This window comes from Cariama cristata, unplaced genomic scaffold (assembly GCF_000690535.1).
Source record: "Cariama cristata isolate BGI_N322 unplaced genomic scaffold, ASM69053v1 scaffold10644, whole genome shotgun sequence".
Classification (NCBI taxonomy): Eukaryota; Metazoa; Chordata; class Aves; order Cariamiformes; family Cariamidae; genus Cariama; species Cariama cristata.
In genome coordinates this window covers 1-13,794 of record NW_009613507.1, presented here as the reverse complement: position 1 = coordinate 13,794, position 13,794 = coordinate 1, and the positions used below count along the sequence as shown (strand labels likewise).

Sequence of the window (13,794 nt, the reverse complement as noted above, 5' to 3'; positions counted from 1 at the left end):
AGCATGAAATAATTTAGGAAAGAGTATTTAATTTAAGTTTTAAAAAAAAAAGCCTCTGGAAGTGAACATCAATTTGCTTAAAACACTTAACACGGTTTATGCTACAGAATTTAAGTCTTGTTTTGCAAGCACCCTATAGTCATTTACCATTCTGCCTTCCTCTGACCTTAAAAAGACTGCCACAAGCTACAACATCAACAAAAGTGTCTTACAATTTTGTAAAAGCCTGTTCCACAAAACTAAGTCAAGAGATAGACGTTTACCATTTGTTAACATTTTTAACTAAAGTCTTGTCATTAACTCAAATTGGTATTAGAGTTAAGAAGTGAAATTTCTCTGGTACCACAAATCTAGGTTTCCATGCAGATTAAACGTGGTAGGCAGACAGCACAAAGCAAAACCACTCTTATTTACGGCCAGAAAGACGAAAGCAGACTATTAGGAACGTAGGCTTCGTTTTGCACTGACTCTTATAGCCCAACATGTGCCCCAGCAGCTCCCCCCTCAGGGAGCTGCAGAAAAACAAATTTTGGAAGACTGGTCCCTTGGTCACTCAGCTTCAAGGTCAGAATACAAAATTTATTTTCAAACAGCTACCATGTTGATATAATTGCTTTACCTAATACACCGTACAAAAAGTTATAAAATGGTGAAGAAAAAATTGACTGTATTCTAAATATGCTTCCTAATTGTATGTGAAAAATGAAATGGCCGTTTTCCACAGTTTGTGCCCCAAGTTATAAAACCAGTTTAGGCTAGTTTATATCCTGAACTTTAAGAACTTGAGTTAAAAAGAAATGTATGATGACACTGCCATCATATTAGCATTAGTAAACATATCACATTCTGAATCTTCTTCCTGTTGGCAAAAATATGAAACTAAACCATTTACAAGAACTGTTTCTTTTCTCTGCCCCTTCAGCAAAGTGAAATGTAGCATGAAATAGATAAGTCATCTGATCTTTCTTCAGTCTCCTCTTCCTAATTTTTCAAGATACTCAGAGCACTACTTTCAAATTTGCCTGTGCTTCAGTTACTCAAGTTTGCATTTCTAACATAGCCATTACTACGTTTTACTTCTAATAATGGACATATCCAACTTTGAGACAGTTCATTATGCCACACACAGTAGTGAACAGTAATTCAGATTTAAAAGTGGTATTCCATACTAACATTGCATATAAATTACAGATAAAAACACAACCTGAAAAATTACAAGGTGAAATTCTTTCAGCAAGGGAAGTAAAATTCTTTGGTGAGCATAGAGACAATGCACGGAATCTGCTTCTTTGCATTAAAATCTTGCCGAGTTGAGCAGGACTCGTACTCTGCCACTCTGCGATTTACACGAGTTAAAATCTGCATGAGTTCAAGTTTCCTTGCATGTTCCTCCAGCATTTTACACAGTGACTGAATAAACCAGGAGCCCTCAGCTGAATTCCTCCAGGAGTAGTAGCCTGTGGAAGGGAGAGACATCAAATTGATCAGATGTAGCAGCCTCTGATACAGGACAGGATAGCAATGAGGGGAACAATGCATTGTTTCCCATAGTAATCAATGTTTTAAAATAAAACCTCAAAACCATTAACCCACAAAATTTAGATTTGCTAATCTCCCCAAATTCCACCTCAAAAGATTTTTCTAATCCTCTCATCTTTTCTAATCTAACAAAGAAAAAAACCCACACCAAAAAAAACCAAAAAAACCCCCAGAAACCCCACCAAAAAAACCTTTCAGTAGGTAGAAAACCAAGTGTCAGGAAAACTATCTTCTGCTGCAACAGTCTTAGCCATTAATCACTTACTACTTCTTTACAGAGTACATGAATACGAAGGAGAGGTGACAGTACAGATGGAGCCAAGATGCAAAATGGATTTCAGTGTCACTATCTTCAGGACTACATGCACAAATTAGAGATGGGAACCTACTTCTGCTACATGATAACGTACAGGGCATACTAAGGGCTCTGCCGCTACTAATTTTGATTAAGGATGCAATGAAAACAGAATCGATAGGCAAATAATATGCTGGTGTTTATCACCCACTTCTGTGTATCTACAGATAGTTGATTGTTTTGTTCTCTCAGAACTAATAATACCTTTTATTTCCTGCTGTAAATTATGTGCACTACTCAGATTAACTGAATTTATAGTAGGTGAACATTTGAGTGTTTGCTACCAAGAAGGATGGATATTCAGGGTTTTATAGGAACTGAGAATAGCAACTACCTCAAAAAGAAATCAAATCAGGGGAAAAAAAAAAATAAATGATGGAGTGAAGAAAATTCTTATTTCCATGAAAGAGAACAAATGAAGTAGTCACCTATTGACTGGATACAACTGCAAATTCTTATTTACAATATCAACACAAGCTGATGTATAGATACAATTTCAGGAACAAAAATTTCTTTGCAAGTCTCTCACCTGGAGCTGTAGAATAGGCATACAGGAAGTCTGCTTCTACAGGTATTTTTTGACACATTGTTTCTTCTGATCTACTGTCTGCCTCAATACCAGAATCTAGTTCTGTCCCTCTACAAGCCTATTTGGTGGAAAGAAAAATGGAAAATAAATTAACAAATAAAGAAATAAAGGCAGCAATCATGATCACAATACTGATTTTTTTTTTCCATTTTAAAAAGACAATAATATCCTGATTAAAAAACCTGCAAAAAATAACAAGAATTTATGTCACATTTCTATTAGACTCAGAAGAAAAGTAACTAGCATTTATTTAAATCAACTACTCAGTTTGGTTAAGACAGATATTAATTCAAAAGCGCATTCAGAAACCCACTAAAATATTGGCTAGCATTCAGAAATATTTTACTTAATCCACAGAATTAAGGTAATGCAATCTCAGCTATTACAAATACTGCCTACCTAATGGGGCAGACTGTGCCACTTTTAGACCTGAAGAGAATCTTATTCTGAAAGTAACTCCATTTAAATCAATTTTAGAAATAATTAACTGTTTTGCACTAATAATTAATGGAAAACAGTATTTTTTTAAGTATCCAGCTGATTTGGTGATCTTTGTTCAGCTGTACATCACCTGAATGAAAAAGAGCTTGGGTTTTCCTGCTAAACTTCTGCACCTGTCACCTCTGAAAAGGCTTGTTAGTGCTTTCAGTTCAAGAGGGCCATCTGTACCATAGATTAATCCTTCATCACCATGGCTTAGCAACACGCAAACAAAACTGCTTCGCTTGCTGTGATCTTCTTCAGAAACTTGAAAGAAAAAAAAAGAGAATGATCTTAACATCTTGCATTCCCTAAAAGCTTTGAACATTTGATGCTTCTTATGTGACAGAAGTCTTTAAGAACTAATTCCCATGTTTAGAAACCTCCAACCAGTTTTCACTTCTGAACAAAAGGAGTCAACCTACTTTATATCAGGCAGTTGGACACAGAAAACCCCAAATTAATGGCCAACCCTACCCATTCTAAGACATGGCCACAGAACTAAGTCAAGAACACCGTGAGACAAAGAGGGTGTTCCCACAGCATCCCAAAGTCTGAATGGTACGCTCGCTCGTGCGGCAATGGTCAGTCTTGTGATCTGGGATTGGACTGATGGGAAGTTCTGAGTTTTGGGAAAGGATGGGGAAGCCTTACCTCTCTTTCCAATCAGAGATGCTTCAACTACTTGGACTACACAGGAACTGAATGTAGCATGAAAGTTGTTGCTGCTGCAGGGACCTAGGTACTAGCATTACCCCTCTCTCTCTCTCGCCCTGTCGCAAGGTCTAGAAAGATTTTTCAAGCCTCTGAATTTTGTACTTAAAGATATTTAATCTTGATATAAAGTGTTTGCAGATTTATACTTTTTTTTTCCCATCTTGTGATACGCAAAGAGCACAGAACAGATATTCTCCAATGTCTTTTGTTGCCTGACATTGTGGGAATTGTACTTGAGGACCAAGATGATTCTTTTAAATAATGAAAATATACAAACATGGTTTAAAAGAAAGGATCCAAAAGGAATTCTGAGTAGGAAAATCAAGAAGATGCAAGAGTTTGTAGGTGAAAAGTGTAACAGTCCCCAACGCTGAAGTCTTCTGTTTAGAGCTTGCCAAAACACTGAATTTCTATTCTAGAAAAACTGAACAATTCAGATATTTCTCAAGCTACGCACACTCAGGCATTTCTACAATCTATGGACAAGCACTGCATCTAGAAGAGTCAGGAAAGGCTGTTTTGGGGAATCTCTAGTTAGGCTGCAGTCTGCAATTTACCCTATTTGGAGGTCTTAGACCACAGGTAAGACAGACACCTTTCCACCTTCAGCTACCGTCAACAGACAGGCTGCAACTATACTAATAAATTAAGCATGCCTGGGAGCGTTCTGGGGCATAAACAATAACTGGCACTAAAGAACCTACACCTATGTTAGCAAACACGTTAAAAAAAACCCCAACCAAACAGGATTGCTGCAGGCTGACTGACTGTTGGGAATAATCCCGGAAACACTTTTACTTTTGAACTGTGACCTGGAACAGTCTGGGAGAACGCTAGTAGGCATGAGGCACAGTCATACCAGAGAACCTTCCAACAGTTAACTAGAACAGACTGTGTTCCAGGGCTACAGGTACCTCCAGGCACCATTTAATTTGCTGGTCCAGATGTAGCCAAGTCCAAACAAAGCAGGACTAACACAGTAGTATAAAGGTCTCACTTGACAGAAGGGTGTTTTGTTTCACAAGTCAAAGAAAACATGCATTGTTTCTCTAAAAGAGTAACTCAGTCCACAGACTTGCAGTTCTGGCCCCTCGATCAGAACCCCCCCTGGATCAGAACACCTCTTGGGCCACACCACTAAGCATAGAGCACAGAACCCCTTTCAGCAGGTTTCTTTCCAACTCACAGAGCTTCAGCGATCCCAGGGTCAGAATATAAATCAGTCTGCATTTAAGTTTCAGTCTTTTTTCCAGCCTTCTTTAGAAGATGAGAAAGGATACGCAGACAACGGTCATGCCACAAAAGATGGAGAGACAGCAAAGATGAACAAACATAGAAACTATCATGTACATGTCATCCTTAGCAATAAATCACCGGTAGGTGTGAAATATCAGCTAAAAGAGCTACGGAAGAAGAGATGTGAGGGCTAGAGATGCATTTGGAAACAGTGGTTGATTTAATACACACACTGAACATATTATTGCTTACCTTTTTTCAATAGTTTAAAAATGTCCCCACACGAAAGATCATTTTTAATCTTTATTTTATATCCCAACTCCATAAAAACTTCTCTGACACTTGCAGCATCCGCATCTGTACCCGAACGGGGTAACATTCCTATACATAAGGGAAATGTATTATTTTTCATATGATATAGATGGCATGATCTGATTGAGCCAAATTATCTTCTCACTTATACCTGTATCAGTCTGGAATATTATTCCATTATTCCAGATCCACTCTAACAGAAAAAACATTCCACTGTTATACACGTGCACTGTCTCCCTCTCTCTGTACCTACGTTGTAGCTACCCATTTTTATATCTACCTACCTATAGAAAGACATAAAAAAGGACTTCATTTGCAAAACAGAAGTCACGACTAAAAGGTAAGACAGACTTCTATTGCCAATCAATTTTTCCTCCCCATTACTGCTATACCCTAACACGTTCCCGCTATGCATACTTGGAAGAATGCACTGAAACGAATCACAACCACTCAAACCACTTAATTTTAGACTGCAGTCAAAATTGGTCTGCATATTTAATTTTGAAGAATAATACATGCCACCAATTGATCTAAATTAAGGAAAAGAATTAAAAACTTGAAAGTGGTACCAGTATGTTTGTGGAAGTTCTTATTGTTTATTATTACACATTCCCCCATCTCTGGATAATCCATTCTGTAACTGTAGTCTGGCAGAATTCCAGAGTCCATAGACTTGCTAGCAGGTAGGTTCTTTCTGTATAGAAATCAGACAAACTTTAAGTGTTAATTTCTACCCTCTCTTCTCTAGTTTCAAAATAACGCTAAAATAACATTATCTTAGCAAAACCAATGAAACTGGTAAGGTTTGCTACTTGTTCCTTAGAAGTCTGCTGAAGGAAGTTTGCCAACGACACCAAGCTGTGTGATGAGGTCGACACGCTGGAGGGAAGGGATGCCATCCAGAGGGACCTGGGCAGGCTTGAGAGGCGGGCCTGTGCGAACCTCAAGAAGTTCAACAAGGTCAAGTGCAAGGTCCTGCACCTGGGTCGGGGCAATCCCAAGCACAAATACAGGCTGGGTGGATAATGGATTGAGAGCAGCCCTGAGGAGAAGGACTTGGGGGTGCTGGTTGACGAGAAGCTCAACATGACCCAGCAATGTGCACTTGCAGCCCAGAAAGCCAACCGGATCCTAGGCTGCATCCAAAGCAGCGTGACCAGCAGGTCAAGGGAGGGGATTCTGCCCCTCTACTCCGCTCTGGTGAGACCCCTCCTGCAGTACTGCCTTCGGCTGTGGGGACCCCAACACAAGAAGGACATGGACCTGTTGGAGTGAGTCCAGAGGAGGCCACAAAGATGATCAGAGGGCTGGCACCTCTCCTGTGAGGACAGGCTGAGAGAGCTGGGGTTGTTCAGCCTGGAGAAGAGAAGGCTCCAGGGAGACCTTAGAGCAGCCTTCCAGTACCTAAAGGGACCTACAAGAAAGCTGGGGAGGGACTTTTTACAAGGTCATGGAGTGATAGGACAAGGGGCAATGGCTTTAAAGTGGAAGAGAGAAGATTTAGATTACATATTAGGAAGAAATTCTTCCCAGTGAGGGTGGTGAGGCACTGGAACAGGTTGCTCAGAGGTGGTGTGGCTTCCCCATCCCTGGAAGTGTTCAAGGCCAGGCTGGATGGGGCTTTGAGCAACCTGGTCTGGTGGAAGGTGTCCCTGCCCATGGCAGGGGGGTTGGAACTAGGTGGTCTTTAAGGTCCTGTCCAACCAAACCATTCTATGATTCTAAGTTGTCTGTGAAATCAGTTGGTAGATCTGATTTAAGACTACTGAAGACTCTACTTGCCCAGACGTTAAAATAAATAGAACTGCTTTGTATAGTTATGCTCCCAAATAAAACTGTTGTTTGAAGTTTGCTAAAATGTGCACATATACAAATAATTTTTTTTATAAAAAGTGAAGAGTCATTTGTATTCATAGTAATCTTCTGTGCAACTTGTAACAAACTTAAAATTTAAAGATTCAAGGAAGAACTGTCTCTAAAATCATAACGCCTCTGCACAGGAGAATATGAAAAATTAGTTTAAGGAAACCAATTATTGTATCAACAACAAATCAGTTTTGTTTTTTTTACTACAGTCTTTTGAAAGCTATGTACCTAGAGGCAAGATCAGCTTTGAGACTGTAAATCTATTCTGAATTCTAACCAGACGTCATATTACCATTGAATTTTCACAAGTAAACATTCAAAACCTAGAAAGATCAAGACTCTATATGCAGCTGTAATTCTGTCTTAATGAGTACACAAACTACACCACCACAAACTCTACAACGGCTGCCAATTTTACGCAGTGCATATATGCTGAAGTTGGTATGGATTTTCTCATTTAAGCACATGGCTAAGTGGTTTCAAGACTAGGGCCCACTATCATATTGTATTCTACAAATAAAAAGTCTGTAATGCTCTTAAATCTAATTTTCATTGAAATACTAAAAAGAATGACCTCAGAAACAAATTGAGTTTCCAGAGAGAGTGTAATCTGATGATAGTACTACACTGACGTAACAACTAGCTGTCACCAGGAAGCACAGGCCACGTTTCCTCCCTTCCACCCCGTAAGTTCCCCTTGCACTTGTGCTTCCGCACACATAACCCTACAGCAGGTCAGCTCAAGAAGCTGAACTGTCTGCCACCGGTTCACGTGAGCTCTAGAAGCAGTTTAAGGAAAGGGGGGAACATTTAGCCCAGGGTGAGACAGAGAAGTCTCTTTTCAAGAGCAGCTAACCACTTGATAATAGTGTTAAGCCAACTCTACCTGCACCTGAAGTGTTTCGCTTTTTAGTCCCTTGTACATACATGTGGCCTGTTCTGCCAGAGAGTGTGTATTTTCAAAGTCAGTACAACTCTAATAGTTGTTTATGATTATTATAATCTACTGTAATTGAAACTTTTCCTTTTAGTATTATTTCTTCTATGGCTCTCGCCTTCTGTCACAGCACAAGATTCCTCAAGACTTAAATTGAAGACTTAAACCAAAAGTACCTCACTTACCCTTTGGAATCAGGAATAGATTTTGCATCTGTCAGATCTTCCCCCAAATGTGGTCCATCCCCTATGTCTGCCATTATGGCTCTCAATTATCAGCTTGAAAACTGAGAAAGAAAAGAAATAAATAATTAAATAAATAAAATGTAAAATAAATAAAATAAGAAAATAGAAATATATGACAGTTAATTTTCATATGAAATAACAGCTTCAGATTGCTTAATTTTTGTTAGGTTTCCTTAAAGCCTTACACAATCAGAGAACAATTTTTTAGAATTATAGAGGAAACAGGAATGTTAAAAGGGAATGTTCACACAGAATAACTTTAGCTAGGCATGTTAGTATGGGTAGGCAAAAAAATAGCATTTCTGAGTAATCTCTACATATCTTATATTTGAAAGAACAACACAAAATATTTTTCTAAATTATTGCATTCTAAAACAACTCTGGGAAAAGTAGCCTGCAGATCCCTGTGACCAAATCATTGAAAATGCCTACAAAAAGCAGGGTAAGAGGCAAACAAAAACAATCTCTAAAATACTGTAATGTCCCTACATGCATTAGTAGCATTTTAGTATTATGAATATTGTGTCATATATGGATCCCTCCATCTCAGTAAGACAGCAACTGAGATCCAAAATCAAGCAATACAAGTTATCAGATGTGTGCAAAGACTAACATAGAGGATTAGATTTCGGGGCACAGTATTTTGAGAAATAAATAATTTATCTGCATTCCATTTCAAATGAAACATCACTGCATCCAATCCTAATTGGTATATATGAAGGCAACTGCAATATAAGTAACATAAAACCACAACAATATAACTTTAAATAGTTGATGAAATGAACCCTATGCTGTGGGCTGCTGTTTACTTTTGATCAGAACACAGGACAAGAAATTATAATTGATACCAAGCCAGAAATAGATTTAAAAGCAACAAACCTCCCTCCCAATTACTCTGTGTGTACTCATGGAACAAGTTACCACAAGTTACCTTCACTCAGGATTCACAAAAGGGTTAAGCATTGTAAAGTTGTATCGCCAGATAGGACAAAGTAATAAATGCTTAGAAATAAGTGCTTAGATGTCAAGAAACAAATAAGGTACTACAAGGCAAGAATTTTAAATCAGCAGATATATTTATGGTAAACAGGGATGCAAAAATAACCAGACCAAGTAGTAAGATTTGCTGGTAAGATATGATGAAGATTCTTGTTTAAGGCTTACGTTCTTTGGCGGCAAACTATATTTTCATCGTATTTTTACATTAAGTCTCTTAACTTCATATCTATACTCTAGCTAGTACGCTACGAACATCCATTTTCTGTGGCAACAAGTACAAATGCATCAGAAGAACTAATCTGGGTATATATAATCCTCTTTCTTTCCTTGTTTTTTAAAAGACATCTACTTACATCTTTAGTGACTTCAAAAGATCTTCAAGGTTACTCCCACTGCTACTTCTTTGTATCTTGGAGCACTGATGTAATTAAGAAATCTTCTTGCTCATAAAATTATTCCAGACTTAAGAACTGTATCATGTAGATTAGGAACACACAGGAAATTTCCTGAAAACCAAATTACAAAAGTATCAAATAAGCTTGATATTTTAGAAATAAATTTTCTAAAATACATTATTGCTTTGGATGTTAGAAATTCACTTTAAAGACAGTATCATGGGGCAGGAACTACATCTACGGAGCTGAACCTGCCTGCCTAGCACTATGATCTGGATTCATCCATCCTAACTTCAAAATCTAATTCCTTAAAAGTTCCCTATATGAAAAAAAACAGACAAGCACTTCCAAAGGGTCACTCAAGTACCTGAGACCTGTGGCATGACAGTGATCCAACCCTATGCCTGATCACTGGGCTGGGAGCATGAGCATCGCCAACAAAGCTTAGTCTAGAGTGACAACAGATGCATTCACTCAGTTGTAATCGAAGAGCAGAGCTCTTCTCTGGGAAGTGGAAAGAATGGCTTTCATTGACAAGAATGCTACAAGTTTCCCTGCTCCAGCAGAGCCCAGTTTCCAGGAATTTCTATGCCTCTTTCAACCCTGTCCCTACCATAATCATCGTTGGCTTTGGTTCCCAGCCTTCCTGAGATCTCAGCCTGACACTTTTGAACAAAACTTTATTTTGTAGGAAAACATTCGACCAGACTGACCCACAGCTCTGATGCAACTCATGCTGTTCCTTTGTCTGGAGAAGCGCTATGGGCAGAAGCGCAACCCAAACCCTGGGATTAATAGGAGAGACAAGGAAAAGCTTAACTTTCTTGACTGTTCTTTGTCAACAGTAAAGAAGAACCACACCATACAAGAAAAGCATAGTATCAGGTACCAACTCCATTATCAAAACTAGCCAAGAGGTGTACTGAGAGCAGTGTAGCCATGTCAGCATGGAATTCAACTTCTGCTAAAAGCCCACGTGTTTATCCCAGTTGTCTGGCACTGTGAAGATCTGCAGTGCCAGCGCTGCAAGTACATGAACCAGCTAGTGTAAACTAGTAAATATGTGCCTACACCAGCTGTGGTCACCTCCCGGCTATCATGAGCCAGCCTGGGCTACCCATACCTACTTGAAGAAAGACTCAGCTGAAGCATAAGGAAAGCTAGCAACTCGGTAGCCAACAGATGAGACCTTGGAATCATTAGGGAGGGTAAGGAGATCATTAGGCTGCCTTGGGTTCACATCAGGTGTGCTCCAACCAAACGGTTGCATCCCGTTAGGGACTAGTTTCAGTAAGCTGGTGGCAATAAGACTGGTGAGCAGCAGCAGACTTAAGTAGGCAAATTGGAGACCTAACAGACTGGGACCACTGAATGCTTCTGTAACACAAACGTTAACAGCATGCTGCAAACAATAAGAAACATCTTCAACATTTAAGTGATCTTAAATTAAGACTTATCTTCTCGACCCTTTTGCAACCTTCAAACTTAAAACTCTCAAACTGCTGTCCTTGATCCAATGCCAGAGAAACAATGAAATTTGAAGAAGTAGCTAGCAAAACCTACAATTACAATGAACTACAGTACTTTGTTTCTCAAAAATATAAAACACATTTGGCAATACCGTATTGTACAAATATTTCTTGCTAGAGCCTTTGCAAGCCTAGCTTACAGCCTACAGTTTCAACTGTTTAATGAAGTGTTAGAGCTTACTGCATTCAACAACATCAAGACTGAAGCTTGTCTAAGAATCTTTACAGAAGCTAGAGAGAGAGTGAAGAAAAACTGGGTATAATATGTTAGGTATTTAAAATACACATGCATTATCTTCAGAAAGAATCTGTAACTCACCTTTAATAGCCATCAATTTCTGAGCACCTTAACACTCCAAGTTACCTGCGCTTCTTTAAAGAACAAAATACATCCACAAAGAGGCATCTCTTTTGTTGCTAGGCTCTCAAATGCACGTTTTAACCAGCAGTATGTTTTCTGCTCTAAAGCACTAGTCAGGGTAACAGGAACGCTCTCTGGAGGATGGTGCTGATTCTAACAGACTACTAAGTCTCATCTTGGTTTAGGTAATGCAATGATGTCATGTTCTGTCAAGCACAATACATATGTCCCTGTAGAGGATGATCTCATGCTATTGCGGATAGGGGAAAAAACAAAAATCAGGACAATGCATTAAGAATTTAATTAAAAATTGGTAATTCTGCTCCTTGCTATTCTTTTCTCTGAAAGCTTTCAGCTGTAAGGAAGCCTAAAAAACAAGTAGCTGAAATGAGCAACAGCATTTTTCTAATCTAGCAGAGTAAGTTATGTAGGTCTTAGGAAGCTTATTTTACAATATTTTATCTGAAAAAAGTTTTTTAAAATCCCTCTGAGACAGAGATAGTGAATATAAAGATGATGCTGCAATGATCTTTACAGGTACTAAGTAGTAAAAAAATAAAGTTGTTTAAAAAGGTCCAAAACTATGTTCAGCAAGCTACCAAAAATGATCAAAGTCTCTCTGTATAGCAATAAAAGAAAAAGTGTATTTTCCCATATATAAATGCAGTTGTTCCAATGCTTTTCTTTTGATAGGAAAATGATAAACAAACCAATGTTTTTACTCCATTCCAGCCTGGATTTACTTATTCTACCTGGACTTAATGAATATAAATTCACATCATCATACATAACCACTGCCATAAGAACCATCAGATTTCTTTTTAAAGCAGTTGTGAACCAACAAGGGAAGTTAACGATCTAGCGATAAAAATAATACCAAAGCTTCTCAGACAGGGAAGGAAGCAAATAACTGAATTATCTCTAGTTACCAACTGTATCTTGAAATATGCAAAGCACAGGAGACAAGACAACACATGTTCAGTATCTGTCAGCTGCTACAAAGAAATGATTGTAGCAGTATTAAAATACATATCCAAAACAGAAACCGGTATCTTAAAACATGTCCTTAAAGATTAGAAAAGGGCAGTTTTCCAACTCATGTGACTGCAAGAGAAAATGTCAAGCATTCAAAGAAGGTATTTCATGTACATAAATATATACATGCTACATCACAATACTAATGCAGACATGTAAATTAAGAATTTTCCATTCTACAGTGTATGACAACCAATAATTATCTAATTAATAATGGAAGGAAAATATAGAAGCTGACTGTATGAAAAAACTAAATACATTTGAGATACACCATTATGATTTCTGTGTGGCATTATCCACCTGTTAAATACTGCTAGCACTGACGGGAATGTGCCAATAGTGTGACAGCCCTTCACATTACTTCTGCTCTGGATGTGGTTGTTGGAAAGCACTGACACTGGGCCAGCACTCTGATCTTCCAAAAGCAAACAGACTTTTAGTTAGCCGGCATTAATCTGCAAAATCAGCAAGACCTGAAATTATTCTCAGAGTAGATAGGGCCCTTGCTTATTAATTCACCTATACCTATCACCACCGCAACAGGCAATAGCCTTGTCAGGCTCCTTAACGTTAAGTACGCGGTGTGTTAGTTTCAAACCTATCAACTGATGAGAAGCAGATAATTAAAGGAGAGAATTATGAGTTGGAGAGTAAAAGACTAGATTATCAGCGCTATCCTTCAAGCCAACAGGGAACAGACAGGACACAACAGACCTCGGACAGGGCCTTCTGCATGCCATAAAATGTTAACACTCAAAGTCTGTGAGGGCTTCAAGCATGCTTTCCCCTGCACTGGCAGGATCAGTACAATAGAGGTAAGCGTTGGTACCACCGCCCCTGCGACCCTCACCTTGGGATCACGCCTCTCAGCTACAGCACACTCGCTCTTTGCTAGTAACCGGGTCCCTGCAGAGCTGTTTTCCAGATAAGGTTCAACCCACCGTCTCCAAAGGTTTATTTTGGTAGATCCAAATGTAGATTTTGACCCTGTGTTTCCAGTTAGTTAACAGTCTATCGGAGGCACACCAGGAAGCAGTTTAAAGCTTTTTTCTTCCTTCCCCCTCTCTCTTTTGTTTGGGCAACTTCTCCACAAAAACAGGCTTAAGTGAGCAAATTATCTGCCTTAAGCTTCTGGAAAACTAATAACTGAGCCCCCGCGCTCCCCCCCGTTCCGGGGAGGGGGAAGCGGCGAGCGCTGG

General features: G+C 38.9%; 1 protein-coding gene across 1 annotated transcript; it reads right to left on the bottom strand.

Annotated features, from left to right (window-relative positions):
* Positions 1–880: 880 nt before the first annotated feature.
* On the bottom strand, positions 881–8,290 carry CASP3 (caspase 3, apoptosis-related cysteine peptidase). Its single transcript, XM_009699051.1, has 6 exons — positions 8,217–8,290; positions 5,798–5,922; positions 5,169–5,297; positions 3,055–3,230; positions 2,424–2,541; positions 881–1,457 (listed from the first exon to the last, which is right to left on the bottom strand). Exons 1-6 carry the CDS (start codon positions 8,288–8,290, stop codon positions 1,231–1,233), a joined length of 849 nt encoding a protein of 282 aa, XP_009697353.1. The 3' UTR covers positions 881–1,230.
* Positions 8,291–13,794: the final 5,504 nt, after the last annotated feature.

Bases quoted from the DNA above. Each gene is read 5' to 3' on its own strand.
- CASP3 (XM_009699051.1), bottom strand. From the start codon at position 8,290: ATGGCAGACATAGGGGATGGACCACATTTGGGGGAAGATCTGACAGAT. The intron at 5,923-8,216 runs GTAAGTGAGGTA...ATTTCTATACAG, and splicing joins TCTATTCCTGATTCCAAAGG to AAAGAACCTACCTGCTAGCA. The intron at 5,298-5,797 runs GTACCACTTTCA...CCTTATGTATAG, and splicing joins GAACTTCCACAAACATACTG to GAATGTTACCCCGTTCGGGT.